Source organism: Cervus canadensis, chromosome 31 (assembly GCF_019320065.1).
Source record: "Cervus canadensis isolate Bull #8, Minnesota chromosome 31, ASM1932006v1, whole genome shotgun sequence".
Lineage (NCBI taxonomy): Eukaryota > Metazoa > Chordata > Mammalia > Artiodactyla > Cervidae > Cervus > Cervus canadensis.
The window spans coordinates 5,763,010-5,788,722 of NC_057416.1; the positions used below are offsets into that span (position 1 = coordinate 5,763,010).

General features: G+C 53.5%; 1 protein-coding gene across 4 annotated transcripts; it reads right to left on the reverse strand.

Moving 5' to 3' along the window:
• Positions 1–4,837: 4,837 nt before the first annotated feature.
• Positions 4,838–25,093, reverse strand: XKR5 (XK related 5). Of its 4 annotated transcripts, none has more exons than XM_043454563.1 (7): positions 24,743–25,093; positions 22,036–22,219; positions 16,421–16,605; positions 14,936–15,145; positions 14,110–14,279; positions 10,687–10,798; positions 4,838–8,876 (listed from the first exon to the last, which is right to left on the reverse strand). In XM_043454563.1, exons 1-7 carry the CDS (start codon positions 24,798–24,800, stop codon positions 7,831–7,833), a joined length of 1,965 nt encoding a protein of 654 aa, XP_043310498.1. In that variant the 5' UTR covers positions 24,801–25,093; the 3' UTR covers positions 4,838–7,830. The 4 variants fall into 4 exon arrangements, with proteins under 4 accessions (XP_043310498.1, XP_043310501.1, XP_043310500.1 ...); XM_043454566.1 differs by lacking the exon at positions 24,743–25,093 and adding an exon at positions 23,741–24,735; XM_043454565.1 differs by lacking the exon at positions 24,743–25,093 and adding an exon at positions 23,045–23,716.
• Between the last annotated feature and the right edge of the window lie 620 nt (positions 25,094–25,713).

The following is a 25,713-nucleotide window of genomic DNA, read 5'->3' on the forward strand; positions in this document are numbered from 1 at the left end:
TCTGTCTATGGGATTCTCCAGGCAAGAATACTGGAGTGGGTTGCCATTGCCTTCTCCAATGAGGGATGGAGCAGGGACCCAAGCCCAGCCAGGCAGACTGAAGTGCTGACCGCTAACCACCCGATTGGACTTGGAGGAAATGCCCACCAAGGAGGTGTCAGGACCCCTGGGGCCTTTCCAGGTCTTAACCTGCTCGCCCAAGATCCTCTTTAAACAGACTCACAGGTTCAGGTCTAACAGCTGCAAACACCTGTATCAGGTTGGAAACTGTGCTGAGCTCCCCGCAGGTGGGCTGTGTCTGACCCCCGCAGCCCACGAGGGAGACCAGCCCTCTGCCTTCTGCACTGCTGTCTTCACCGGACTCCACACTCCAGAGCTGGACCTTGTGTTTCCAGCGCTTGGCGAGGGGCCTAACACATATAGGTGCTTGATGAATTGTTCTGAGAGATAAAAGTAGGTTTTGGCTCAGAGCTGAGAAGAGAGGATAATGAAGATTTAAAACAACGGACTGCTTTTAAAGAGCAACCTTAGATTCACAGTAAAATTGAGAGGAAGGTACAGAGATTCCCAGATATCCCCTGCCCGACCCATGCGTCACCTCCCCCACGGTCAGCATCCCCACCAGATGGCACATTTGTTGCAACTGATGAACCGACACGGATGCACCATCACTACCCAGGGTCCACAGCTTCCATCAGGGCTCACTCCTGATGCTGGGCCTTCCTTCCATGGGTTGGGACAAGCGTGTAACTGTGTGTATCCATCATTATAGCATCACATAGAGTAATTTCACTGCCCGAAACACCCTCTGTGCTCCGCCTGTTCATCCCCCCGCCTTCTGCCCCCAAGACTTGGCAGCCACTGACCTTTTTACTGTCTCCATATTTGCCTTTTTGAGAACGTCACAGAGTTGGGATCACACAGAACATAATCTTTTCAGATTGGCTTCTTTCTCTTGTGTGTGCTGTTACTTCAGTTGTATCCGACTCTGAGCGACCCCATGGACTGTAGCCCGCCAGGCTCCTCTGTCCATGGGATTCTCCAGGCAAGATCACTGGAGTGGGTTGCCATGCCCTCCTCCAGAGGATCTTCCCGACCCAGGGATCAAACCTGAGTTTCATGTCTCTTGCATTGGCAGGCAGGTTCTTTACCATTATCGCCACCTGGGAAGCCCGGCTCTGCTCTTAACAATTGTCTCAATAAACCCTTAAGCCTACAACTGTTAAGGGCAGGGCCTCAGCTGGCTGGGAGATGCAAAGGCCAGTGTAGCTTTTCAGAGCTTGTGCTGCTGCCCCTGCGGGGCATTTGTGTGGATGACTGAAAGCCACAGATTACAAATCAACCAAATAAACTTGTACATAAGTGGATGAAGGATGGAGCGGGCGGATGGAGGGGCAAGAGCGCCACCTACTGAGCCCACGCCACCCTGCAGGTGAAGTCCTCTGCTGCCCCTGCTACCCAGGGTTGGAGATTATGTGATACTAGCGCTTGCTCTTAAAACAAAACACGGTTGTATAGTATGCTTAACTCCATAACACACATCTAGTAACAGCCCCACACAGCACGTCTTCATTACAAAAGTCAGCAAGATGTATGGCCGTTTAATGCATTAACATGTCAGGGAATGCTCATCTGCACAGAACGGGCTTTTTGCAACTTAGAATTATGGCTAAACCTTGTCATGAATTAAGTGAGAGGAGAAAGCAGTTGGCCATTTATTTCAAACCAAAGTCAAAACAAAGCCAGATTAAGCTTTTTAGCTGATAGTTATTTAAAATAAATGACTCGAAATCCTAAAAGTTTGTATAACCTTACGAAATGCAACTTGGACCTTTGTCCACCTAACTCCATTACTCAGATTAATCACATTGCCTCCTGACTGCTGAGAAAAAAAATCTTGACCTCCAAATTCTTCAGATGTTTGAGAAAGGAAAGTGGGGTCTGAGTATCTAAGGAAATATTTATCCCTCGATTTGCAATGGCTGTGATTTAAAGCAAAGACAGGACCGGCCACCAGAACCAATCTCTTTTCCTCTGCTGTTCCTAGAAGTCCAGGGGCTTTTAGAGGGGGAGGCTGGGACCGAACATTTTGGGAATTCCTGTTTTGTTTGTCAGTCGTTTCTAAGGGTCATTTGATCATTTCTAATGATCACCCTATGAGCCTACAAGGCCTGAGGAGGGTCTCTGCCCTCACCCCACAGGACTCTTGCAGGAGGCTGACCTTATGACCCCACGAGGTCATAAGACTGTGGTGAGATGCCCTGAAGTGAGTTTATGGCTTTGGAGCAATTACTGTAAAACTTTTTAAGTCAAAACAAGCTTAAGTCTCCATGAGGACCCAGGATGCACTGGCTCTGGGGTACGTCATCATCCTGGAGGTGGTGGTGTCCCCTTTCCTCCATGGTCTGAGGAACATAGCACCCCCAACCGCATGCGGTGACTTGGGCTCCACCCTCTCTGGAGGGCAGCTGGGACACTGGGCTTGGGAGGGGGGATGAGTGAACGGAAGGACCCTGTCCCGGGGGTGCGACAGGTCATCTCCGCTGGCCGTGAGGCCACGCACAGGGACTCTGTGGGGCAGCCAAGCTGGCTCAGTGTCTGATTCACAGATGAGGAACCAGGCTCAGAACTCTGAACTGACTTCTGTCCAGCCAGATGTTAGCTGGAGAAAGAGCAGAAGAGAGCACCGGTCTCATCTGCAGGCATCCCCCACCTCAGAGCTTCTCTCAGAGGTGCAGTGCGCCAAAGCTCATCTCTTCCAGGCATTAAAAAAAAAAAAAGTGAATCTTCATTCTCTTACCACATATTCCATCTTTTAAAGTAAATTAAAGGCCCATATAGGCAAAGCTGTGATGTTTCCAATAGTCATGTCCAGATATGAGAGTTGGACCATAAAGAAGGCTGAGCATCAAAGAATTGGTGCTTTCAAATTGCAGTGCTGGAGAAGACTCTTGAGAGTCCCTTGGACAACAAGGAAATCCAACCAGTCAGTCCTAAAGGAAGTCAATCCTCAATACTCATTGGAAGGACTGATGCTGAAGCTGAAACTCCAATACTTTGGCCACCTGATGCGAAGAGCTGACTCATTGGAAAAGACCCTGATGCTGGGAAAGATTGAGGGTAGGAGGAAAAGGGGGTGACAGAAGATAAGATGATCGGATGGTATCACTGACTCAATGGACACGAATTTGAGAAAATTCCAGGAGATGGTGAAGGACAGGGATGCCCGGCATGCTGCAGTCCATGGGATCACAAGGAGTCAGACATGAATCAGCAACTGAACAACAACGAAAAGACAAAATGTCGCCTTGAATTCCAAAATTCTCAGGTCTGGATGTCATTCTCAATAACACTGGTTATTTTTTGGTTGGTCTGTGTTCACTTAGTTTCGGCTTGAAGGACACACTAACAACAAAAATCCATAATGTTTATGCTGTTTCTCTCTTCCCATCCCCCCACCCCAGCCTTGCCAATTTGTAAACAAATCAGAAAAAAAAAAAAAAAATCCCCAGTGGGCTGGAAACCTGTCCATGGTTTGCTCCAGCTGGAAAGAATTGCGTTCCACCAAGATTTAGACCCCATTTATAATGGAAACCCTGACGGGCAGTGTTGTAATTATAGTCTTGCCGTAATGAATGTATCTCTGTGGTCAGTCGTGGATTTTTCCATGGTATTTTTCCATGGGAGATTTCCTCCCTGGGAGATGTTAACTTAAAATCTGGACTATAGCTTTGACTTCAGAGCAGACTTCTCCGGGCATTGGCGGAGCTTAAAGTCGACCATCATATTGGCTTTGGGAGACAGCGTTAGCAAGGGGGACATTAGTCAAGTTGAGTTTTGCAAGATTGATGGGGCTGGGGGATATGGGTTTGATGCTGGAGGGCTGTATTTTGGGAACCTTGCATTGTTGCCCAGATTTTTAAACCAGAGACTGTTTTCTCTGCTGAGTGGCTACATGAAGTAGAAAAAGTATCTAGAGTGGACAGGTTATCAGGGTGACCAGCTGTCCCGATCAGCCAGGAGACTGTCTGGTTTAACCCTAAAATCTCACATCCCGGGAAACCCCCAGTCTTAGAGAAACCAGGATGGTCAGTCATCTTAAAAAGTCGGGGAAATTGAATCAAATTCTACAACTGAACTGAGTTTTAAAGTAAAATCCATTCTATGTGTCTAAAAAAACTTAAGTGTCATCAGCCCTTAGCTTGAGAACTGAACTGGGGAGATGGGGAGGGGGGTCTCAGAAGGAACGAGGTCTGAATCTCACACTTGGCTCAGCACTATAAAACCCAAGATGCCACCACTCTGCTTAATGACTTCTTACGCTGACCGATCCTCGTGTCTCTGGAAGCGTGAGCAGGACAAGGCAGCTCGAGGTGTGCTGGGCATCCCAGGACACGCTGCTGGGGCCCGCAGAGGGAAAGGATGGAGAGAAGGCGTCAGGGCTGGCGTGGGAGCCGGGGCTCCCCCTCTGGGCCCCGAGTCAGCGCCCTGGCCCAGGAGGTGGCCTTCTGGGTTGCTCTCATGGCCTTTTCCAAGAACTGCGGAAGCCTCCGCCTTTTAGGGACTGGGAGGCTGACTGGGGTAGGAAGAAACGGAAGAGTAAGGAATCAAAGCCTAGGCAAAAATGGTCAACCCCAGGGATTTCCCTGGCAGTCCAGTGGTTAAGACTTTGCCTTCCAATGTGGGGGGAAGCAGGTTTGATCCCTGGTCAGGGAACTAAGACCCCACATGCCTTGGGGCCGAAACACCAAAACATAAGACAGAAGCAATATTGTAACAAATTCAATAAAGACTTTAAAAATCATCCACATCCCGCCCCCCCCCCCACCCCCGAAAAGAAAATCTTAAAGAAAATGGCCAACATAAGATTCCAAAACATGAGGGACCTCTGAACAGGGGCGAGAAGAAACACTTGTCAAACCTCCTTTTGACTTCTAAAACCAGACAGCTTGGGACACAAGTATTAAACCCATCTTTGGGGTTATAAATGCTGAGGTTTTGGGGTAGGAGTAGAAGCTGTTTCTGTAAGCTCAGAGCCTTTGGTGGATGTGCGTTGTTTCTGCTGTTGTAGATTCTATAGCTCTGAGGTCCAGCTTCGAGACAGAGAAACAGGACACATTTAAAACGGCCACGTCCCTGCTTAGGAGCGACTGGTTTAAAGGCAAGCGTGCTACAGTTTGTGAAAGAAGCTGAGAGCACTGCTGGTGGGAACCGGGCAGTTACTTTCAGCACCTCCCGCCCCAGGCTGGCCTCCCAAGCCACTGGGCTGGGGCGCCCACTTTTGGAGAGTTCGCGTCCTCTGCCTTCCCTTTCTGGCAGTGGTGGTGGAGAGCGGGCCCGGGGCATTCATCTCTGTGGCCTGCTCCAGCCTGCTCGCTGTGGGTTGGCATTGGTCCTTACCAACACCAATGGCATAGCATACCCAGGGCTCCACTGCAGCAAGAGGACCCTCCTGGGGCTGGTGCAACCCCCTCCTCCTGCAAGCTAGGGTGCTCTTGTTCCCGGGACTCCAACTAGAACGCTGCACACCACCCCCTTATCAGACGGTTGATCCCCCTGTGAACGTGACAGAGACCACCTGTGCTCCAGAAGAGCGGGGGCCTCAGCGATAAAGGCAGGCACGTGCAACTGCTTTCACCAAAACCCACTCCCCAAACGGTTATTCAGAGGCTTTGCTTATGACAGGCACAATCTCTAGTCCTTCAGAAAAATCTAGAATTTAATTCCACTAAGGGGTGTTCACTGCTTGCTATAAGCTGTCCGCCAGCCAGGCCTCACCAGGCAAACAGCTGAAGAAAACAGCCTGTTGCAAGGAGCGGACGGCCATCAGAGAAACATTCGTGGAGACCAAGCCTGAGTTCCTCAGCCTCTGCCGAGCCCGCTTTCCCTCCTTTGGTGGGACGTGCGGGCAATCGGTAGCAGGCGATACTGCAAGTCCTTGCGTTGCTTCCTACACAGCTTCAAGGGAGAAGGGAGTGAGGTAGGATTAAAAGAAACAAGAAAAGCAGGTGGGACAGCAGATCCGAGATAAACGCCCTCAAGCAAATATCCGGGGGCAGCCTGTACTTTCAAGGTTCTGGGTGATGGCCACTCACTGAAGCAGGAACATCAACAGAATATATCCAATACGTGAGACTTAGCCTAACAAACAGTGCAGCGACCACTGATATTCCCAGGGAGCAGACAGCAGCGTCCTGAATTTGGGAGCTCATCAGATGCTCCCAGCTGGGCCATGAGTTCTGTCATTCACAGGGTCTCACAAGTTATCAGCTTCAGAGAGGCCACCTGGAGATGGCGATAGAGAAAAAGCAACGTCACTGCGCGTCTCGCAGGATCCACCCCTTCTACCCAAAGGGGCAAAGGCTGGCCCAGTTTTCAAGTGTGGCATCCTTCCCAGTCGGGTCTAGCCTCTGCAGGTGAGCGTGACGGAGGGGCCGGGTCACAGAACTGCACCCAAACCGGAGCAGCACCAGCTCCCCGAGGTCCTTCCAAATCCCCGCATCACGGCCCCAGCCTCGGTGCCTCCTCAGACTCGTCCTCATTCCCTGTCACTGTGAGGAGTCTGGAACCTGCTGGCTCAAGCTCAGCTGGCTCCCGGAGGTCCTCCCCTGAGGACACATGCAGTGCCATCTCCAGACGTCACACTCGGGCTCTGCGCGTCCCGCCCACGGAGATCCAGACAAGGAGGATCTCCCTCCAGTGACCGCTTTCTCAAGATCACACAGAGCATCCAGTTCTTGCTGAGCCTTCAATGTGGAGGGGAAAGGCCAGAGGTCCCGGTGGAGCCACTGATGCTGTTCTCCGCATCCTCCCGACAGATTCTCTTTGACCAAACTGCTCAGGCTCCCCCGAACTTTCCAGCCACATCCTCTGCTGTGTTCCTCTCTGCATTGTCCCGTTTTAGCACGAATCCTGCTAAGTCAACCTAACCAGAAGCCCACACCCTCAATATCCAATCACCTTCCATACCCAATCGGGCTCCTCATTCACCAGATCCTCCGGCCCAGGGAGGATATCTGACCTCCCTGGCCTGCCTTCAGCACACATCCTGTTACACTGGTTTAGCCAGAAGCCCTCTAAGCCTGATGTTTCCTCTTCACAATTTTCCACCCACTAAGCCCCACCTGCTCCTCAGCTGTAAACCCCACTTGTCCACACTGAGTTCAGAGTTGAGCCAGTTTTACACGGAGGCCTCTTCCCCTATGGCAACAGCTCCTGAATAAAATCTGTTTTCACCATTTCAACTCTGTCCAGCTCTGGTTTTTCTCTGACTCTCCGTCTACGGGACAGAGGCCTGAGGTGTCCTGAGGCTTCCAAGGGATTTCATAAAATAATGCAGCTAAAATACATTTAAAAGAAGAGTGATTAATAACCACTTAAGTGTTATTAACAGAAGAATAAAATAGGACTCTGGGTTTTACCCTTGAGTTTACTGGGGAAGCCACAGTAAGGATCATAGAGTTTGTCAGGGGCTTCCCTGATGGCTCAGGGTAAGGAATCTGCCTGCAATGCAGGAGAGTCAGGTTGGATCTCTGGGTCAGGGAAGATCCCCTGGAGGAGGGAATGGCTACCCAGAAGCAGGCGATTGTGAAGGAAGCTTTATCTAGCCTCCCTCTCAGTGTTAGAGGACTCCTATGCGAATGTGTGGCCTGTGGTGCTTGCAGGGGACCTTAGAAACAATGTAATCCGGTTCCCTCGTTTTCCGGCTGAGCGGATAGAGGTCCAGAGCGGCTGTGACACAGTCAGGGGTGGCGGTGTCGGAAGTCCCCCCCAAGTGACCAGCGTGGGTCACCCACTGGCGTGCTCAGCGGAGGAAACCCACCTCGGCCGTCAGCCTCGCCCTGCGGCCGCAGTCCCCGGGGGCGTGCACTTGGGGGTGGACGTGAGGCAGGGCGCGTCCGCGGGCCTGGGGCCCACCTCGGGCAGCAGCCTCTGGGTACCAGCCGCGACGGGGCGACGCGGGGACTCCCGCTGCCCCCGCAGCCCCGAGCCGTTCCGGGCCTGGCCGCCGGGCTGCCAGCGTCCTCCGGGGCCCAAGATGGGACTGATGTCGGCCACGCTGAGGGGAAAGCGCTCGGGGGCTGGCTGGGCTGGGCTGCCCGACCCCAGACCCCTCCCGGAGAGGGGCGTCGGCTCCCCGGGGGAGGGGAGCGCCCCTTCGGCGGTGGCGCTGAAGTACAGCGTGGAGCCGGCCTGCCCGCCCCCGCCCCCCGGGGGCCCCCCTGCACCCCTCGCCCCCAGGGCAGCCCCAGCTCCCTCCTCTGAGCCGCCCTCCCGGCCTGCAGCTGACAGCTGCTGGGCTGGAGCTGGGTCAGGACTCTCGCTGGCAAAAGACAGGTAACTTGAGGTCTCATCAACCTCTGCCTTGGGGACCGCTGGAAACTCAGAGCCTTCCTCTGAGGTTAGAGGGTCCTCGGGTGATGAAGGGGGCTCCTGCAGCGGGGGTGGGGGCGTCCTCTGCCTGCTGTGGTGTTGGCTCAACCCCCACTCAGGGGAGGAAAAGCGGGCCAGGCCGTCTTCTCCAAAGACTGCGTTGATCTTTGACACGTTCCCTGTCTTCAGAGCCAGCTTCACCAGCAGCCAGTGGTGGTGGCTGAAGAAAGAGGCCTCCCCTGCTGTCTGGCTTTCCAGCCCAGCCTCTGGGGGCGCCCACTGTGGGCTGGGGGGCTTCCCCAGGCTTGAGAGCTCATCGCTTTCCTCTGGGCAGGTCCCCAGGCTGTCCGGTCCCTCCCTGGCTGGGCCTGGGGCTTGTGGAGAAGAGTCTTCTTCTGCTTTATCACCCTCTGTAGGGTCACAGGACGTGTGTACACAGCCCTGCCAGATGTCTGTGGATTTCGGATGCAGCAAGCTGTAGTAAATGACCAGCGAGACAGTGCCTGCAAAACAAGAGGGAAAAAAAAACACAAGGTGACGTTCTTTGAAGTCCTGCATCCTCCCTGTGGTTTGCAGAATTCCGGCTTCTCCAGTTTTGAGTAGAGTGGGATCCAAAACAGGACTCTTGTTGGAGCATCAGAAGTGGATGTTTGGGGGAATTTATGTATGTTCCAGCTCTGATAGGGCTTCCCAGGTGGTGCTAGCAGAAAAGGATCCGCCTGCCAATGCAGGAAATGCAAGAGACACAGGTTTGATCTTTGGGTTGGGAAGATCCCCTGGAGAAGGAAATGGCAACCCGCTATAGTATTCTTGCCTGGAGAATCCCAGGGACAGAGGAGCCTGGTGGGCTATAGTCCACGGGGTCGCAAAAGAGTCAGACACAACTGAGCGACTGAACGCGCATCCATACACGTACATACACACATACACAGTTCCAATAAGCTGCAAATGTTCCTACACTTAAAAAATGTAAGAACAAAGTTCAAGTCCTAGAGATTTTATGACTTCTTCCTTGAAGGAGGCTCCAACTGAGTCCTCTATGTGTACATGTGCATGTGTGTGAGACAGAGAGAGAGGTTTGGTAGAAAAGATAATTTCACTTTCAGAAAACCAGGTCAAATACTCAGAACACAACCATCCACATACTGATTGATGGATTCCGAAGTGAAGGGAGAGAGAGATAAGGAATCATTTCAAAAACAAGACCCAAGCAGAGGTTAAACATACCCATCAAAACCCCCATATCAAGGAATTTCCACGAGCAGCAACAAAACTTCCTTTGTGCACAAACATCTGAACCACATTGTTGTCAGCTTCATTTATTTTGATCAGAAGTGTTGACTGCGGCAATAATTTATTTAGCAGAGCATTCCAGTAATCCTCCCACGTTATTTCCAGTTTCCTGTTGTACTGGACCAAGTGCCGGGTTTCAGGGAGCTCGTAATAAACAGCATGAAGCCTGACATGGGGGTGGGGGGCATGGGGTGAGCTTCGGCAGGGCCAGGAAACGCAGCAAGGGCGCAGTTAGAAGGAGCCCAGCAGACGTCCCCTTGCCTGCTCTCAGCATCCCTGGGGGAATGGAGTCAGAACTCCTAATGGAGGGTGACCCAGTGTTGTTTCTGCAGGGGGCATGTGCTCAGGCCATTTCCACCCAGTGTCCTGAGTTCTCCGGTCAGTGGCCAGGAGGTATTGTCCCCCTTCTCCTATGAGGAGCCCCCCGAGACCAAGAAAGGGGAGCTGACCCCGTCCACAACCCATCCTGCCAGTCTCAGGGCTGTGTGTGTTCAGTGAAGACAGACTTCCCTCGAAAGTCTGCTGTTTAACAGGTTTCATGGTGGCAGCCCCAGACTGGCATGCAGTAGGCACTCAATAAATGTTTATCCAGGCAGCTCAAGATGGAAGCCGGAGCTGCTGCGTTCAAGCCTGGGCTCCACCTCCCCACTGAAGACTCTAGTCCAGGGCGCTGGACAGTCAGGGGTTCTGCTGCCCCCGGAAGCTGGGGGGAAGGGCCAGCCGGCCTGGCTCTGCCTGAGCCCCTCCAGCCTCACCAGCAGGCCACCCCTGGGGTGGCCCCTGCTCTGCTTGCGGCTCTGGGTACGGCCGAGCGAAGGAGACAAAGGCTGATCCAGGCCTTCACGCCCGGGGCGGGGGGGTGGCGGCCTGGCCACCCTCAGCACAGGGCCCGGCCCTGGTCTCCACCCAGCCGCTTCTGAGCCCCGATTCCTACCCCTGGGGTGAGCTGGCCGCAAAGAAGCAAGTTGCGGGAGGTGGGGTGGGGGACAGAGGGGCAGCGAAGGCGACCTTGGGGCTCACCGATCAGAAATCCAGACAAGACGCCTGCGACAGCCCCCAGGCTGGTCCACGAGGCCCCCTGGAGAAAGTCCGTCGCCAGCAGCACGAGGATGATATTTTCGAGCAGCATCACCTGTGAGAAGAGGAGAGTCAGCACGCCCAGGCTGGGCATGCAGCCTGGGCACGCTCCCACCCGCGATCTCCTGCAGCCCCCTTCAGGGCTGGGGGCTCCCACTGCTGACCGGGCCCCCCTAGCAGCAGGGCAGGGCCGAGCGAGCCTCTCCGGCTAAGGGCCCTCCTGTTCTCACTGCAGCTGGCTAAGTGTCTGCAGAGGCAGAAACGCACAGAAAACGGAAGGGCACTGCTCACAGGCTGCAGGGGTCCCTTTGGTGAGTTGGGTGGGGCTGAGAGGGACTTCTATTTGCTACTTCATCTGTTGCACAGTCTCATGTTAACTGTATACACATGTTAGTTTTACCATGCGATAATTAAAAGTGTCTGCAGAGCTCACAGTGACACTGGATTCCAGCAAGACTCACAAACTTTCATAACAATTTTAGAATTTTTTTTCCCCCAAATATTTGCCCAAGACACCCATCTCCTCCCGTCCCTGGACACTGGAGCTCATGGTCTTTTGGGCCTAAACTGAATGATCACCAGCTTCCTGGTTCTCCAGCTTGTGGAGGGCAGACTGTGGGACTTGGTGGCACTGTAATTGCATGAGAGAATCCCTGTAACAAATCTTTTACGTATCTAGACACATCTTACTGGTTCTGTTTCTAGTGGATGCATTTGTCAGGGCCCTCCAGAGAAAGAGAACCAACAGGATGTGAATGCAACCACTTTCCACTGACAAAGATGCTCTTCTTGATCAAACCTGACTCAGACGGGCTCCTCTGAATGCTCTTCTTGGCCTATAAAAACTGCAGACCGGAAGCAGAAATGACTGTTTGAAGCCAACACTAATAATATTTCCTAATAGCTCAAGCCTGCATCCCTAGCGTGGTGACCCAGCCCCAAAGAAGTTCCTGCCTGAGAAAGCTTGGTGCTGCCTGGAGAACTTACTGTTTGTTCCAGAATAAACCTGGTCATAAGGCAGAGAGACCCCTCCATGTAGGAGAGCTACTTTAGAAAGGCTGCAATTATACATAGTTTCTTTGCTTGACATTTTCTGAAATGTCAGTCTTTTACCACCCAGAGCTGCCTTCTCCAGGACCTGAGAACCGGCCCTCTGAAATGCAAACATCCCAGGAGACAACTTTCCCAGCTCTGCGTGTGTGTGAGTTCCTCAGTCGTGTCCAACTCTTTGCAACCCCATGGACTATAGCCTGCCAGGCTCCTCTGTCCATGGGATTTTCCAGGGAAGAATACTGGAGCGGGGTGCCAGTTCCTTCTCCAGGGGAGCTTCCCGACCCAAGGATTGAACCCGGCTGTCCCACGCTGCAGGCAAATTCTTTACCATCTGAGTCACCAGGGAAACCCAGCTCTAAAGTGTGTTAACACTGCCCCCCGTCATGAACACGTGGGAAGTGTGTGAACGACCCAGATGGTGTGCGGTCACTCCCCGACCTTGCTGGAGACCACAGTGTTCCCTGTCACCCGCTGTCCCTTTAAAATGTGCAGTCGCCTCCGCATGAATGGAGGTGAGGGGTCAGTCCATGCGGGACCCCGCTCCTTGTTGCAGCTGACTTACCAGGATCTGTGTGCCTCGCCTTTCCTCCATCTCAGCACCGACCACAGCACTCTCCCCTGGGCGCCCCCCGGCTTCCACAGACTTCACTGTGCTTCTGCCCATTCGAAACTTCCGCAGTGTCTAACCTCTGCCTCTCCGGCTTGACCGCTCTGAGCTCAGTGGTCCAGTGACCAAGATGGCTGGAAAGAAGGAAGCATTTTCTCCCTTCCTCGTATGTGCGTGTGTGCTCACTCACTTCAGCCATGGCCAGCTCTGGGCGACCCCGTGGACTGGAGCCTGCCAGGCCCTCTGTCCGTGGGATTCTCCTGACAGTAACACTGGAGTGGGGTGCCATGCCCACCTTCAGGGGATCTTTGGGACCCAGGGGTTGAGTCCGAGTCTCTTGCTTCTCCTGCATGGCAGGCGGATTCTTTACCCACCGAGCCACCTGGGAAGTCCCCCTTCCTTGTACAATGGCCCCTGAAACTCCTGGGACGTGATCTGCTGACGAGGGTGTGAACGTGACAAAAGCAGACAAAAGCAGCAAATGTGAAACGCCTCCTCATTTAGTTCTGCTTCTCAGGGCACCTCTGGACACCAGCACGTGAGTGTGATGCTCCCACAAACAGACGATGAAATTCACCCTCTTTTATTTACAGTGTGTGTGGGCTTCACCACACACCCAGCCCTCAGCCCACATGGTGTGAGGGGCCTGGTTACTCCCAATTTCCAGATGTGGAGACTGAGGCTTGGCGTGACTCACCCGGTATCATGGGTCCTCTGTGGGCCTGTGGCCTCGGGGGTCAGCGAGGTTTACAGGGCTCCCCTAAACCCGGAGGTGACCATGCCATCACCTGCCCTGGACCGGAGCGGCCTCCCCGGCTCTTCCCTTCACTCCGGTCTCTGTCCTGGAGCACCGGCGCCTCTGAAAGTCTCAACTTCTATTTTTGGTAAAGGCCACTCTTGGTTGCTTATTTCAGCCCGAGTTTATTATTTTATTTACTCTTCACAGGGACCCTGAAAAGTAGGTCGGTCTTAGTCATTGTCTCAGTGACACCAAGAGATGAGTTCCTGATGTGCTGATGAAAAAATAGGTCCAGAGAGTCTAAGTTCTCAGTCACAGTTGGTAACAGTTAATGACAGAGCCAGGGTCCCATGGAAGCCGCCTGGTTCCTAAGCCTCAACTCTGAAGCACGTGGCTGATCCAGGCTCTTCTTTGCCTTCTGCAATACAGCTCAACCTCCTCCTTCTCATCAAAAGTGTCCCTGGTCGTCCGAGCAGGAAGTGGTAATTCTATGAGATTCAGACACTGCTTTCTCTGCTGGCATTGGTCCACATTCTGCCTCTTTATTATTATTTGGGTACAAGCTTATTTCCTCTAATGCACTAGAAGCTGCCTACAGATAAGCATTATGTCACCTTTGTGTTTTTCACACTACCTATGACCACAGCTATAACTCAGCAATTGAGTTGATTGACAAGGATGTTATGTATATGACAAAGAATACAACTGTGATTATATTTATCAGATGGGTTCGCTGAAAAGCATCACCAAATACACCACAATCCTCGCTATGGTAACTACGTGGAAACAGACATCAGGTTGCTACTTTTAGAGACCACCATCTCTGCTTAAGACTAATTCTTTTTAGAGTTTTTCCTAAAATCAAGCTATTTCTTCTTAATAGATATGCATGCACAAGTGCACACATGCACACACACACACATGCACGCCCACGTTCCATGTACACAGTTAAGTTAGGATCACTTGCCGTGTAGAACACTGCCATCCTGTTTCTGGAGGGGCTGTCCCAGAGGTTGAGGTAGCAGAGGATGAACACGGCCCCCACGAGCAGGTTGAAGAGCCTCCAGCGGCAGGTGCTGTCCACGATGTCACTCTGCTGAGCCACGAGCCAGAAGGTCATCACCAGCCAGTGGGCACCTGCAGAGAGCAGCCCCAGGAGTCAGGGCCCAGAGAGGGGCAGGGCTGGGGGAAGCAGGAGGGGTGGGGCAGGGACTCAGAATCCGGGGCCCATAACCCTCCTTCCTGCTCTGACTGCGTGTGACTCGGCATCCAAGGAGATGGACAAAAACCCAGGAGAGAGCCAAGGGACATAAAACATTCGCAGGTTTTATGTCACGTAAGCCTTTGTGCGTTCCTCTCTCCTGGGACACTCAGGGCATCCCTCCACATTCTTGAACCTGGGCTGGCCGACAACGCTTTGCCGGGCAAAATTCAGCAGAAGCCATGTTGATCCAGGTCTGGGCCAGATTTAAGAGGACTGGCCACTCCCATCCCCTTGCTCTTGGAATTCTCAGCTGCCGCGTCTGAAGCCAGCTGCCTCGCCTGCATGGAGAGGATGGAGGGGTCCCAGGTGCAGGATGTCTGAAGAGCCAGCCCAGGGGAGCCCCGCTGTGTTTCCAGGTACTCGCGAGCCTACAGGGATAGTGCCAGGACCCTCCAGGCAAGAACCCCCAGAGAACCCCGGTTGGCCCTCAGAGGCCGGGTCATTGCTCACAAATGGTTCTTTCCAGCCATTAAGTTCCGGGGTTGCTTGTCGTGCAGCCGTAGATGGTCGGGACAGAAGCCCAGCTTACCTGCGACAACCAGCACCCAGACGCGGTAAGCCCAGAAGAAGAGAACCAGGCTGAGGACGCGAGCCCCAACCATGCCCATCCTCCAGAGCTGCTGGCAGCCGAGGGCCATCCAGGGCGTGGAGGTGTGGTCCGGCTTCACGGAGCGCAGGGAACGGGCGTAGCACACCAGGGCCCAGGAGAGCGTGGTCCAGGAGCACAGGGCACTCACCCCTGGAAGGCAAGCGGGAGCCACCAGGACCCTAGGACCGCTAACCGACAGAACCTGCCTTCACAGAGGGCATCGCCACCTCCATGCAAACACGCAGGCCTGTCTCCGTGCAGAAGAAACAAGGACCTGGGTACTCCTCCCCCCAGGCGGGCTGGGCCCACCGTGGGTTCACGCTTAAGGAAATAAAGCCCCAGGGGCTTCCCCAGTGGCTCTGCGGTAAAGAAGCCATCTGCCAATGCAGGAGACATGGGTTTGATCCCTGGTCTGGGAAGACGATCCCACATGCTAGGGAGCAACTCAGCCCGAGCACCACGACTACTGAGTCTGTGCTCGAGAGGCCGGGAGCCACACCTACCGAGTCCACCTGCCTCCAACTCTGCAACCCCTGGTGAACCATAGCTCAAAAGGCTCCTCTGTCCATGGGATTCTCCAGGCACGGATACTGGAGCGGGTGGCCATGCCCTCCTCCAGGGGAGTCTTCCTGACTCAGGGATCAATTCACGTCTCTTCTATCTCCTGCACCGGCAGGTGGATTCTTTATCACTCGTGCCACTTGGGAAGCCCTCAGTCCATACAGAGGAGGTGTAACCAGATAAACATGGACTAGAACATGAGGGGGTGCCAGGCCCGGAAGAGACACCCCGAGGCCTGGCCTGAGTGCCAGCGCCTCTGCTGGCACCTGACTTGTTGATCCCACTGCTCTCAAGGGGTGAGGCTCAGGCTGCACAGAGTTAGTCCCGAGAGAAACGGACACACTGATCTCCCAAGGGGCGCACAGGCCTCCCCAAGGTGCTTTCAGGGTCCTCTCACCACCTGCAACTTCCCTCTCACGGACCAACCCCCACGAAGCAGGTCCAACCCCTGGGAACTCATCGCCCCAAACAAAAGCCAGTTTTAACCGTCACCTTGGGCATCATAGGTAACACCCCTGGTGGTTCAGATGGTAAAAGAATCTGCTAGCAATATAGGAGACCTGGATTCAATCCCTGGGTTGGGAAGCTCCCCTGGAGAAGGAAATGGCAACCCACTCCAGTATTCTGGCCTGGAGAATCCCATGGACAGAGGGGCCTGGAGGGCTATAGTTCATGGGGTCGCAAAGAGTTGGACATGACTGAGCGACTCACACTTTCACTTTTGTGCACCGTAGTGAGCTTGGGCTGCCCTAGCTCTCCCTAACAGGGGACATCTTAGGTTGCCAGGGTTTGCTAAATAGGGTGTTCGCTTCTGTCCCCGATGAGAAGTCAGGCAGTCTGCGGTCGGGGGTGGAAGTTACTCACCTGGCAGAGGAGCAGTGAAGTCAGAGGCGAGGAAAACGTATGTTTGGACCAGCAGGTGGGGCCCGACCTGAAGCAGGGCTTCGAGGAGGCGCAGGGCCGCCAGGTCCGCCTCCTGCAGCAGCAGCTGGGCCTGGGGGGCGGCCTGCCCTTCCTTCCGGAGGCCGGCGGACATGGCATCCCAGTGCCTAGGGCGGAGGGCCAGGACTCAGAACCACACTGCGAGGACTCAGCTGGACCCCTCTCCTGTCGTATCACCTTGAGACCGAGAGCCTTCTAGGGCCTAGCCCGCCACATCCGCATCCCAGGCCCCTGAGCCCTGACTCCAGGCTGAGGGTGGCGCTTCTGGTCCCAGTGCAGGAATCCTGCCCAGCGGACCTCACTCTACCCACACATGGAAGGGCCGCTGGGTTGGGAGCTGGGAGCAGACAGGTGTGCTGGGGGCTGTCTCTGAGCCCTGGGAAATCCCGAGCTAAGCCTGAGCTGCCTCCCTGACCCCGGGGCCTCCGGCGTCAGTCGCTCAGCCGTGTCCGACTCTGTGTGACCCCCTGGACTATGGCCCGCCAGGCTCCTCTGTCCGTGTGATTCCCCAGGCCAGAATACTGGAGAGGCCCTTCTGCAGAGCCCCTTGCAATGGGAATTAATTCAGTCCCGTTGGATGGCAGGGAGGGCAGGGGGCTACTGGGGGGTCTGCAAGACCAGGCTGGCCCGGGCACAGGGGCATTACTGGCTCCTCCAGGTGCAGCCACCTTCCTCACATCCAGGAAAAGGAGTCAACACAACAGAAAAAAAAAATCAGTAAATGTTCCTGTTTCATGCAAGCCGACCAGAGGTGCCATGGACCACCGTCCTGTGCCACCTGGACAGTCATGCATGCATGAAAATGTCACTGCAGGCTCTGAGGACTTCAGGTTTTCACAGAAATTTCCCCCTCACCTTCCCAGGAGCAGGAACAAGGTGATCTCTACACCTGCCTGCAGCAGGGGCAGGCGTGCCTGCCAAGTCCACCAGCAATCGCAAGCTTCAATCCTATCCACGTTAAGAAAAACTGGAAATCATTTTAATTTACCCATTCCTGAACCAGAGCTGGGTGTGCCTTTCAAGTCACCCCAAACGCCCTCTCCCTCTGATCTCTGGCCAGCGTTTCTTTGGCCAGAACAGGAGGGGGTCCTCTTTGAAATGTTCTTAATCAGGGTACCGAGAGCCCAGGAAAGAGGCTCAAGAGAAAACAGCTTTTCTTTTTCATGATTTGGATCCCGGAGTGAAGTGATTTCTCACTGAGTCTTTGAAGCTGTGATCTCTGACCCAAAAAGAATGTTAAGAGAAAGCAGATGAAGCCAAACCTGTAGCTCCCCTTTGGGTCCTGAATCCTCAGTCCTGGGGACACCCCAGCCCCGCTTCCTAGCCTCCCAGCTGCCCCCATTCATTCGGCAGGCATCATTATGGGCTGGCCCCACCTGCTGGAGATTGTAGCAGCTGCAAACGAAACTGAAGACCTCTCAAAGCCCAAGATTCAGTTATGGAAAGAAGGCCACACACACGTGCGAAGTTTTAAGCAGGAAGAGAGACGTGCTAAAATGAGAGATGAGGGGGTCCTGGGGAGAGAGTCCAGTGTGGGCATTAAATACCCAGAACACCCAGTGACACAGTCTTGGTCCCTTCTCCCCCAGGCCCTGGCAACCACCATTCTAACTTCTCTCTCTATGGTTTCGGCTACTCTAAGCCCCACATGAGTCTTACTGTATCAGGTCCTCAAGACTCATCCATGTTGTAGCATATTACAGAACGTGCTTCTGTTTTCCATTGCATGTACAGACCACACTTTACTTATCCGTTCATCCGTTAATAGACACTTGGGTTGCCTCATGTTTTGACTATTGTGAATGATGTTGCTACGAACACAGGTGTACAAAGATCTCTTCAGGACACTGCTTTCAACTTGTTTGGATATTTACCCATTAGTGGAATTGCTGGATTATACAGTAATTCTGTGTTTAAGTAATTGAGGAATTACTATACTGTTTTCCACAGTGCCTACACCATTTTACATGTCCACCAACAGTACACAAGTGTTCTAATTTCTCCACATCCTTTCCTTGCTAACATTATTTTCTGTTTTTTTTTTTTTTTGCGGTGAGGGGGATAGGATACCCATATCCTAATGGGTATGAGGTGGTAACTCATTGTGATTTTGATTTGCATTTCCCTAATGGTTAGTAAAGTTGAGCATCTTTTCATGAGCTTATTGATAGGAATGTATATTACAAACTTTTAAATGTTAAATTTATACCCATCGATACTAAGCTTGCCTTACATATCCTTAAAGCTCATATCAACTTTCTTTGCAATAATTTGTCCCTTCTACTACAGAAACATTTTTAACCCCAAACACAGGCTAAGGATGAGATGGATTAGGTATTCTTCTATCATCTCACGCTGAGTTTACAAACGCATTTACAGGCTTAAAATCATTTTTTACTCATTGGTAACGTATAGAATTAGAGTAGAAATATAAAAACAAAACAGAAAAATGTAACTGACTTTGTTTAAACAAGTAGTTACTAATGTCAACTTCTTTTGAAAAGTCAGACTTAACATTATCAGTGTTATTTGAAATTTTAAACAAACGCATGGAACTTCCCCGGCAGTCCAGTGGTTAAGACTCCGCACCTCCAATGCAGGGGGCACAGATTCAATCCTTGTACCTGCTGGGGGAACTGAGACCCCACTTGTGGCCGGAAAAAAGAAAAAAAAGGAAAACATTTATGTTTTAGTCCTTGCACTTTTTATAAGCTACTTTATGTCAGGAGGTTTTTGTTTAATTGGTTTCTCTGTAGTTAGTCCAGTCTTCTGCATTATATAGAGCTGCCTGCGTGCTAGGTCATTCAGTCATGTCTGACTCTTTGCGACCCCATAGACTGTAGCCCATCCGGCTCCTCTGTCCATGGGATTCTCCAGGCACAAAATGGAGTGGGTTGCCATTTCCTCCAGCAGATCTTCCAAACCCAGTGATCGAACTGGGTCTCTTGCATTGCAAGCGGATTCTTTACCATCCGAGACAGGATCCCTTTTAAAAAAGGTCCGTCTAATCAAAGCTATGGTTTTTCCAGTAGTCATATATGGATGTGAGAGTTGGTCTATAAACAAAGCTGAGTGCCAAAGAATTGATGCTTTTGAATTGTGGCATTGGAGAAGACTCTTGAGAGTCCCTTGGACTGCAAGGAGATCCAACCAGTCCATCCTAAAGGAAATCAGTCCTAAAGATTAATTGGAAGGACTGATGCTGAAGCTGAAACTCCAATACTTTGGCCACCTGATGTGAATGAAGAACTGACTCATTTGAGAAGACCCTGATGCTGGGAAAGATTGAAGGCAGGAGGAGAAGGGGACGACAGAGGATGAGATGGCTGGATGGCATCACCGACTCAATGGACATGAATTTGAGTAAACTTCGTGAGTTGGTGATGGACAGGGAGGCCTGGCTTGCTGCGGTCCATGGGGTCGCAGAGTCAGACACGACTGAGCGACTGAACTGAACTAACCCTATATAGGATTGCGCAAACAGAGTTGCTTTGGCTCCATCTACAGGCGCTTTTACTGAACTGCAGTTTGCTGAGAGGCTTCTTTACGGACCCTGATTGGGAGTCCATTGCAAAATTCCGCGTGGATTTGCTTAAAGACAATTCAGTATCCAGTGTCTTCTTTGTGAAAGCCAGATATGCTGGCTGCAGGATGAGAAATAGATTTGTTTTCTACTTTAACTTTCAAAGCTTTCTTCGAAGGAAGTAGATTTCCATTTTTTTTTTTTTTTTAAACACAGAACTGCATACCATGGAGCTTCTTATGTTAACAAAACTCAGACCCAAATTTGTGGTTCACCTCGAGTAACTGCATTTTGCCATTACCTTCTTTTCCAACACTCCCTTCCACTTCCTGAATGTTCTCACTTCTTTTCTTTCTTCTTGCCTTTTTTTTGGTTCTTTTAAATTGTATATATATATAGATATATATTTTTAAGTCACCTTAACTGACTTTTTAAAATAAGAAGAGATATAGATGACTAGCTGTTTTTCCTAATTTCTAATCTTCATGTCTCTCTTCACTTATTTCCATTTTTTAAAATGTATTTAGTATTCATGACATCATTGGAGAGACTTGGGGAAGATGAGTAGGGGGTCAGCGTTGGACAGCAGCATGAAAGTGGACACGTGAGCCTGACCCTGTCCCACTTCTGAGAAAGGTACTGGATCAGGTGGGCCGGAGGGTCCCCACAGGACTCCAGAAGGCAGACTTACCTGACAATTACTCAGGAAGCTTCTCTCAAGTGACTGGCACTGACTTCAATCTTCTTCTGAGCTATGACATGTTTGCTTAGGGGAAAGCTGATTCATTTTTTCAAGAGGTGGTCTGTCTTTGAAGTCACATGCTTTTTGCCTATAACGTTACCAGGTGGTCCCCGGAAGGACTCGAGCCCTTAATGGTTTTCAGACCAAGCTGGGCTGACAGAAGCATGTGCGCATGTGAGCAGTGCCCACAACAGGCTCCAATCCCCCCTGAGCCAGAAGGAAAAGCCACCTCTGCTCTCTCCCCACTGGTCAGAATCTCATCTTTTCAGAGAAACCACACAGCTTGAACACAACGACCCACCATTAGGCTAAATTGGTGTGGCTGAAATGCTTCTGGTGCCTTTAGAGATGGAAGGCTCCAGTTCAGAGAACCCCAGTGAAATTTGGCTAGCTGCATGATATCTTTATAAGAAGCACCCTCTGGGGTATTCCCTGGCAGTCCAACAGTTAGGACTCCAGGCTTTCACTGCAGAGGGCCCAGGGTTCAATCCTTGGTCAGGGAACTAAGATCCCACCTGCCTGGCGGCAAGGCCAAAAAAAAAAAGATGCACCCTCTGCCTCGAACTTGAGATTCATTCCCTCCTCAGAGTCTGCTGGGATACCATAAAACTCACTTCAGTTTCTCTAAAGAAAGCCTTGGGCTACAGCTTGAGGGCCTAAAACACCCAGCAGCACAGCCTGAGATCCGAGACTAGATACCACTCCTGGGACAGCCTTCCACCCTCGGGCCTTCCTGTTCCCCTGAGCGAAGGGGCGGCACTGGTCTGATCTCCCACAGGCCAGCCCGCTGAGCACTCTCCAGGCTGCCTTTTATGGAAAACTTTGGCCCTGGCACGCAAATGGTTTCTTCTCGCAATAAAAACTTAATGCAAATGTCACCATGCAGCCTACCGCACTGCTTCAATCTGTGCCACCCCTCCTGGGGTGAAGGGGTGGGGTTCACATGGACCGCCCCGAACCCACTCACTTTCTATGGCTCTGACGGTGAGACCGACTGAATTGAAACAAGAGCACATGGCATTCGGCCCAAGTCATGAAAAAGCTTTTGAAGGGTCAGAGATCCTTCTGGAAGGAGCCCCCTGAGGATGTTCAAGGCAGTTTAGACTGGGTGAGGGGAGTGGCATCAGAGCAAATGTTCAAAGAGATGGATGCGAAGCCTCTCCCAAGCCAGCATGTTTGTGACCCGAAAGATGGAACACCTATGTGTGGAAAGACTCTCCTATCTCAGGTGTGAAGTCACCCATCGGGGTGAGAGGGGCTGTTTGTTCTTACCGCTTCCACACGCCGAGCTGGAGGAGGTGCAGGACCAGCAGCAAGCAGCCACCTTGACGTCCATCTTCTCGGAACCAGAGATAGCTCAGGCCCTGGACCAAGAAGCCGAGCAGTAGCACTGACAGGACCAGCCAGGCGCAGAGGAGCCGGCCTGTGGTGAAGTAGTAAACCACAGCGCAGAGGCCTGGGGGCCAAAGGGGAAGGACCAGAGGGTTAGCGGGAGGCTGGGGGCAGGGGGCGGGGGGCGCCTGGGCAACGCTGCATCCCCAGAGTTGGCCGAGCTGCTTGCTAGACCCAGCCCGGGAGCCGGCAGAGCCCACAAGCAGCCTAGATGGCAATGAGGTTGAATGGAAGGGCCAGAGCTACCCAAAGGGTCAGACACCATGGTCCGAGAAGGAGACTGCCGGATCGCATAGGGCAGCGTGCACAAAGCCCTGGGTACTTAGCAAGTGCTCGAAAATGTAAACCCTTCCCTCTGGGGACAGAAGATCCTAGAAGGGTCAGGTTTCCCAGGTGGCTCAGTGGTAAAGAATCTGCCTACAATGCAACAGACATGGGTTCAATCCCTGGGTTGGGAAGATCCCCTGGAGGAGGACATGGCTGGGAAATCCCATGGACAGTATTCTTGCCTGGGAAATCCCATGGACAGAGGGGCCTGGTGGGCTGCAGTCCCTCGGGTGGAAGAAGGGTTGGACATGACTTAGCGACTAAACAGCAACATCAAGAAGACAGGGTGTCAAGAAGACAGGGTCGGGTGGAGAGGGAGGTGGGTGGGGGGATCAGGATGGGGAATACATGTAACTCAATGGCTGATTCATGTCAATGTATGACAAAACCCACTGCAATGTTGTGAAGTAATTAGCCTCCAACTAATAAAAATAAATGAAAAAAAAAAAGAAGACAGGGTCAGGTAGTGGAAGGAGCTTGACCAATCTACTTCGGATCTGCCCTCCCTTGATGAATGACAGCAGAGATGGGTACCCGGGACTAGTAGGTGCTCAGGACTCACAGGAATTGTTTGATACGACGGTTGCTTGGGTTTCCCAATGTTAGAGTTTAACACAGATTTATGGGCACACAAGGCTGTGAATTGCAGCAGCAAGTGGGTACCAGCCCCGGGAACAGACGGGAGCCCTGCAGGTCTGGACTGAGAAGCCCAGGCTTGGGCAGCCCCTTCTTGGTCCACAGGCTCTGTGCTGTTGTTGAGTTGCTAAGTCCCGTCTGACTCTTTGAGGTCCCATGGACTGCAGCACACCAGGCTTCTCTGTCCTTCACTATCTCCCAGGGGTCTGCTCAAACTCATGTCCATTGAGTCAGGGATGCCATCCAACCATCTCATCCTCTGTCGCCCTCCTCTCCTCTCGCCCTCCTCTCCTCTCGCCTTCAATCTTTCCCAGCATCAGGGTCTATTGCAATGAATGAGCTGTTCACATCACATGGCTGAAGTATTGGAGCTTCCGCATCAGTCCTTCCAGTGAATACTCAGGGCTGATTTCCTTTAGGAAGTACAGGTTTGATCTTGGTTCTGTCCCCTGCTCTAATCACCTGGCACACACAGCAAACCAGGGTCCCCCAGGCAAAAAGCCTCAGGAGGAGTCACAGCTTCCCCAATCTGAGGAAAGCCCAAGCCCTGGCTGGGAGGGAAGGAGGAGCCTAGTCCGCGGGACCCCCTGCAGTGGGTGCTGAGACTGGGGTCCTGTCTCACCGTAAGCCCCGCTCAGCGGGGGCGCTGGCCCCGGGCGGAAGTTTAGGGGCGGATCTCAGCCTGGCGCCTCCTCTGTGCACCTTAGAAACCTCAGGGGAACTGCACGGACCCCAGTTCATAAGGGCCCCGCTAAAAAAAGGGGCGGGGGGGGGGCGCGGACAACTGGATCCCAGGGGTCAAGTTCTTGGCCCGGCACTCAAAAATGGAGCGAGCTGGGGAGGGGCGAGGAACCCTGGGTGTCTCGAAGCTGGAGCCCCATCAAATCCACTCCGCATCCGCCATCCGGGGGGACCCCGCGGAGGAAGAAGCGGCTGCAGGGAGCGGCGGAGGTCTCGGCGCCGGCACCGAAGGAGTTACGCGTTCAAACTGGAAAGGCGCGAAACCGCTCCCCGCGCTCGCTCCGCCGCGGCTGGGGGACCGCGCTCAGCACTCGGCCTGGGGGTCCCCAACCGGCCGCCTCCGGCCAGGAGGTGAACTGTCCTCCAGAGCTCCGCGGATGTCGAGCTCGGTCCCACCCCAACCCGGCCCCAAGCCGCTCCCCACGCCGCCCGGACCCCAAGCGGGAGAGGGAGCGGGCAGGGGCGAGCAGAGCGCGCCATGCCCGCGTGCAGCGGCCCTGCCCCGCAGCACCGAGAGGCCTTCTGGAGGGAAGCGGGGGTCAAACGTTCCCAGACTCCCAGCGAGGATCGCCCGTCCGCTGGGGACGAGGGGTGGAGGGTCGGGGGGAGGATTGTGCATCCTCAGGGGAGGGGTCTCAGGCACCGGGAGGACCATGCATGCAGCGGGGTGGGGGTCCATGCATCCTCCGGGGGATTTACGCCTCCCCGGGAGGGTCACGCGTTCTCAGGGATCCCCGAGGGGCTGGGCTGGGGTGCGGGGTGCCCCGGGCTAGCACTGGCGCGCAGTGCTGGGGTGCAGGCCGCCGCCGTGGCGGGGCGCGGGTGAGGGTCCCCGGGCGTCAGGGTGGGTCGGAGGGGCGAGCATGGCCTGCCCCGCACTCACGCGCGCTCTGCTCGGCAGCCAGCAGCAGGGCGGACAGGCCCAGGACCCCCGCGTGCATCCTCCGCGCCGCCCGCCCGCCTCTTGCGCCCCCGCCCCTTCCCCTCTGGCCGCCCCGGGACGGGGAGGTTTCCGGCCGGAGACCCCACTGCAGGATGCATTTGGATTGGGCTCTTCGGCTCAACCTTTTTTCCCGGGTTTCCCTTTGGTTTTTCCCCGGTAACTAGACGGGACGGAGGGAGGGAAGAGAGGCAGCTTGAGTGGTCTGGTTGCTAAGTCAGGTAAAGCACCGATTACGCCCGGCCTCTGGATGTGCGCAGCGGCGGTCCCCCAGCCCTGTGACCGGCCCTGGGACAGGACTCGGCGAGTGTTAGGGCCGCGGAAACCGGCCCCGGGCCTCGGGCCGCTGAGCGGCAGTTTGCTGAACCACTAAGCTGAGAGCACACGGGCGTCTGTGGGAGGAGCTGACTTGGAACCCTTAAGGAGTCTTTTGGAAATCCTGGAGGGCTTGAAAGCTGGCATCTTCCCCGTTTCTCACTCTTAAATCCATCAAGATCTCTGCCCGCACAAGTCCCGCCTCCCCCCCCTCCCCCAACATGGACTTGACTGTTAATCAAGATTCCCACGTGCAAGAAGTAAAACTGCTCTTTGGAAACACCTTCCCCCACGTGGTACGACCAGTCTTGGCCTTCAGCAATCTGCAGAAATTGAGTGGAGGGCAGAGGAGAGATTCAGGCAAGACTTTACTGGGGCTCCTGCTCTGGCTGGAAGAGTGTGTGTGTGTGAAGCAATAGTTCCCTTGCTAGCTCCTAGAAGGGTTAGGGTTGGAGCAGGGAGCTTCTTCCTTATTTGGGGTGAGGGTCGGGGTGGGGTCAAGCTGGAGGGGTGGTATAGGCGGTTTGCCCCCCTTTCTGTGGTGCTGAGTGCAGAGGGCGCTCAGTACCCTACTTTTGTGTGTGTGTGTGTGTGTGTGT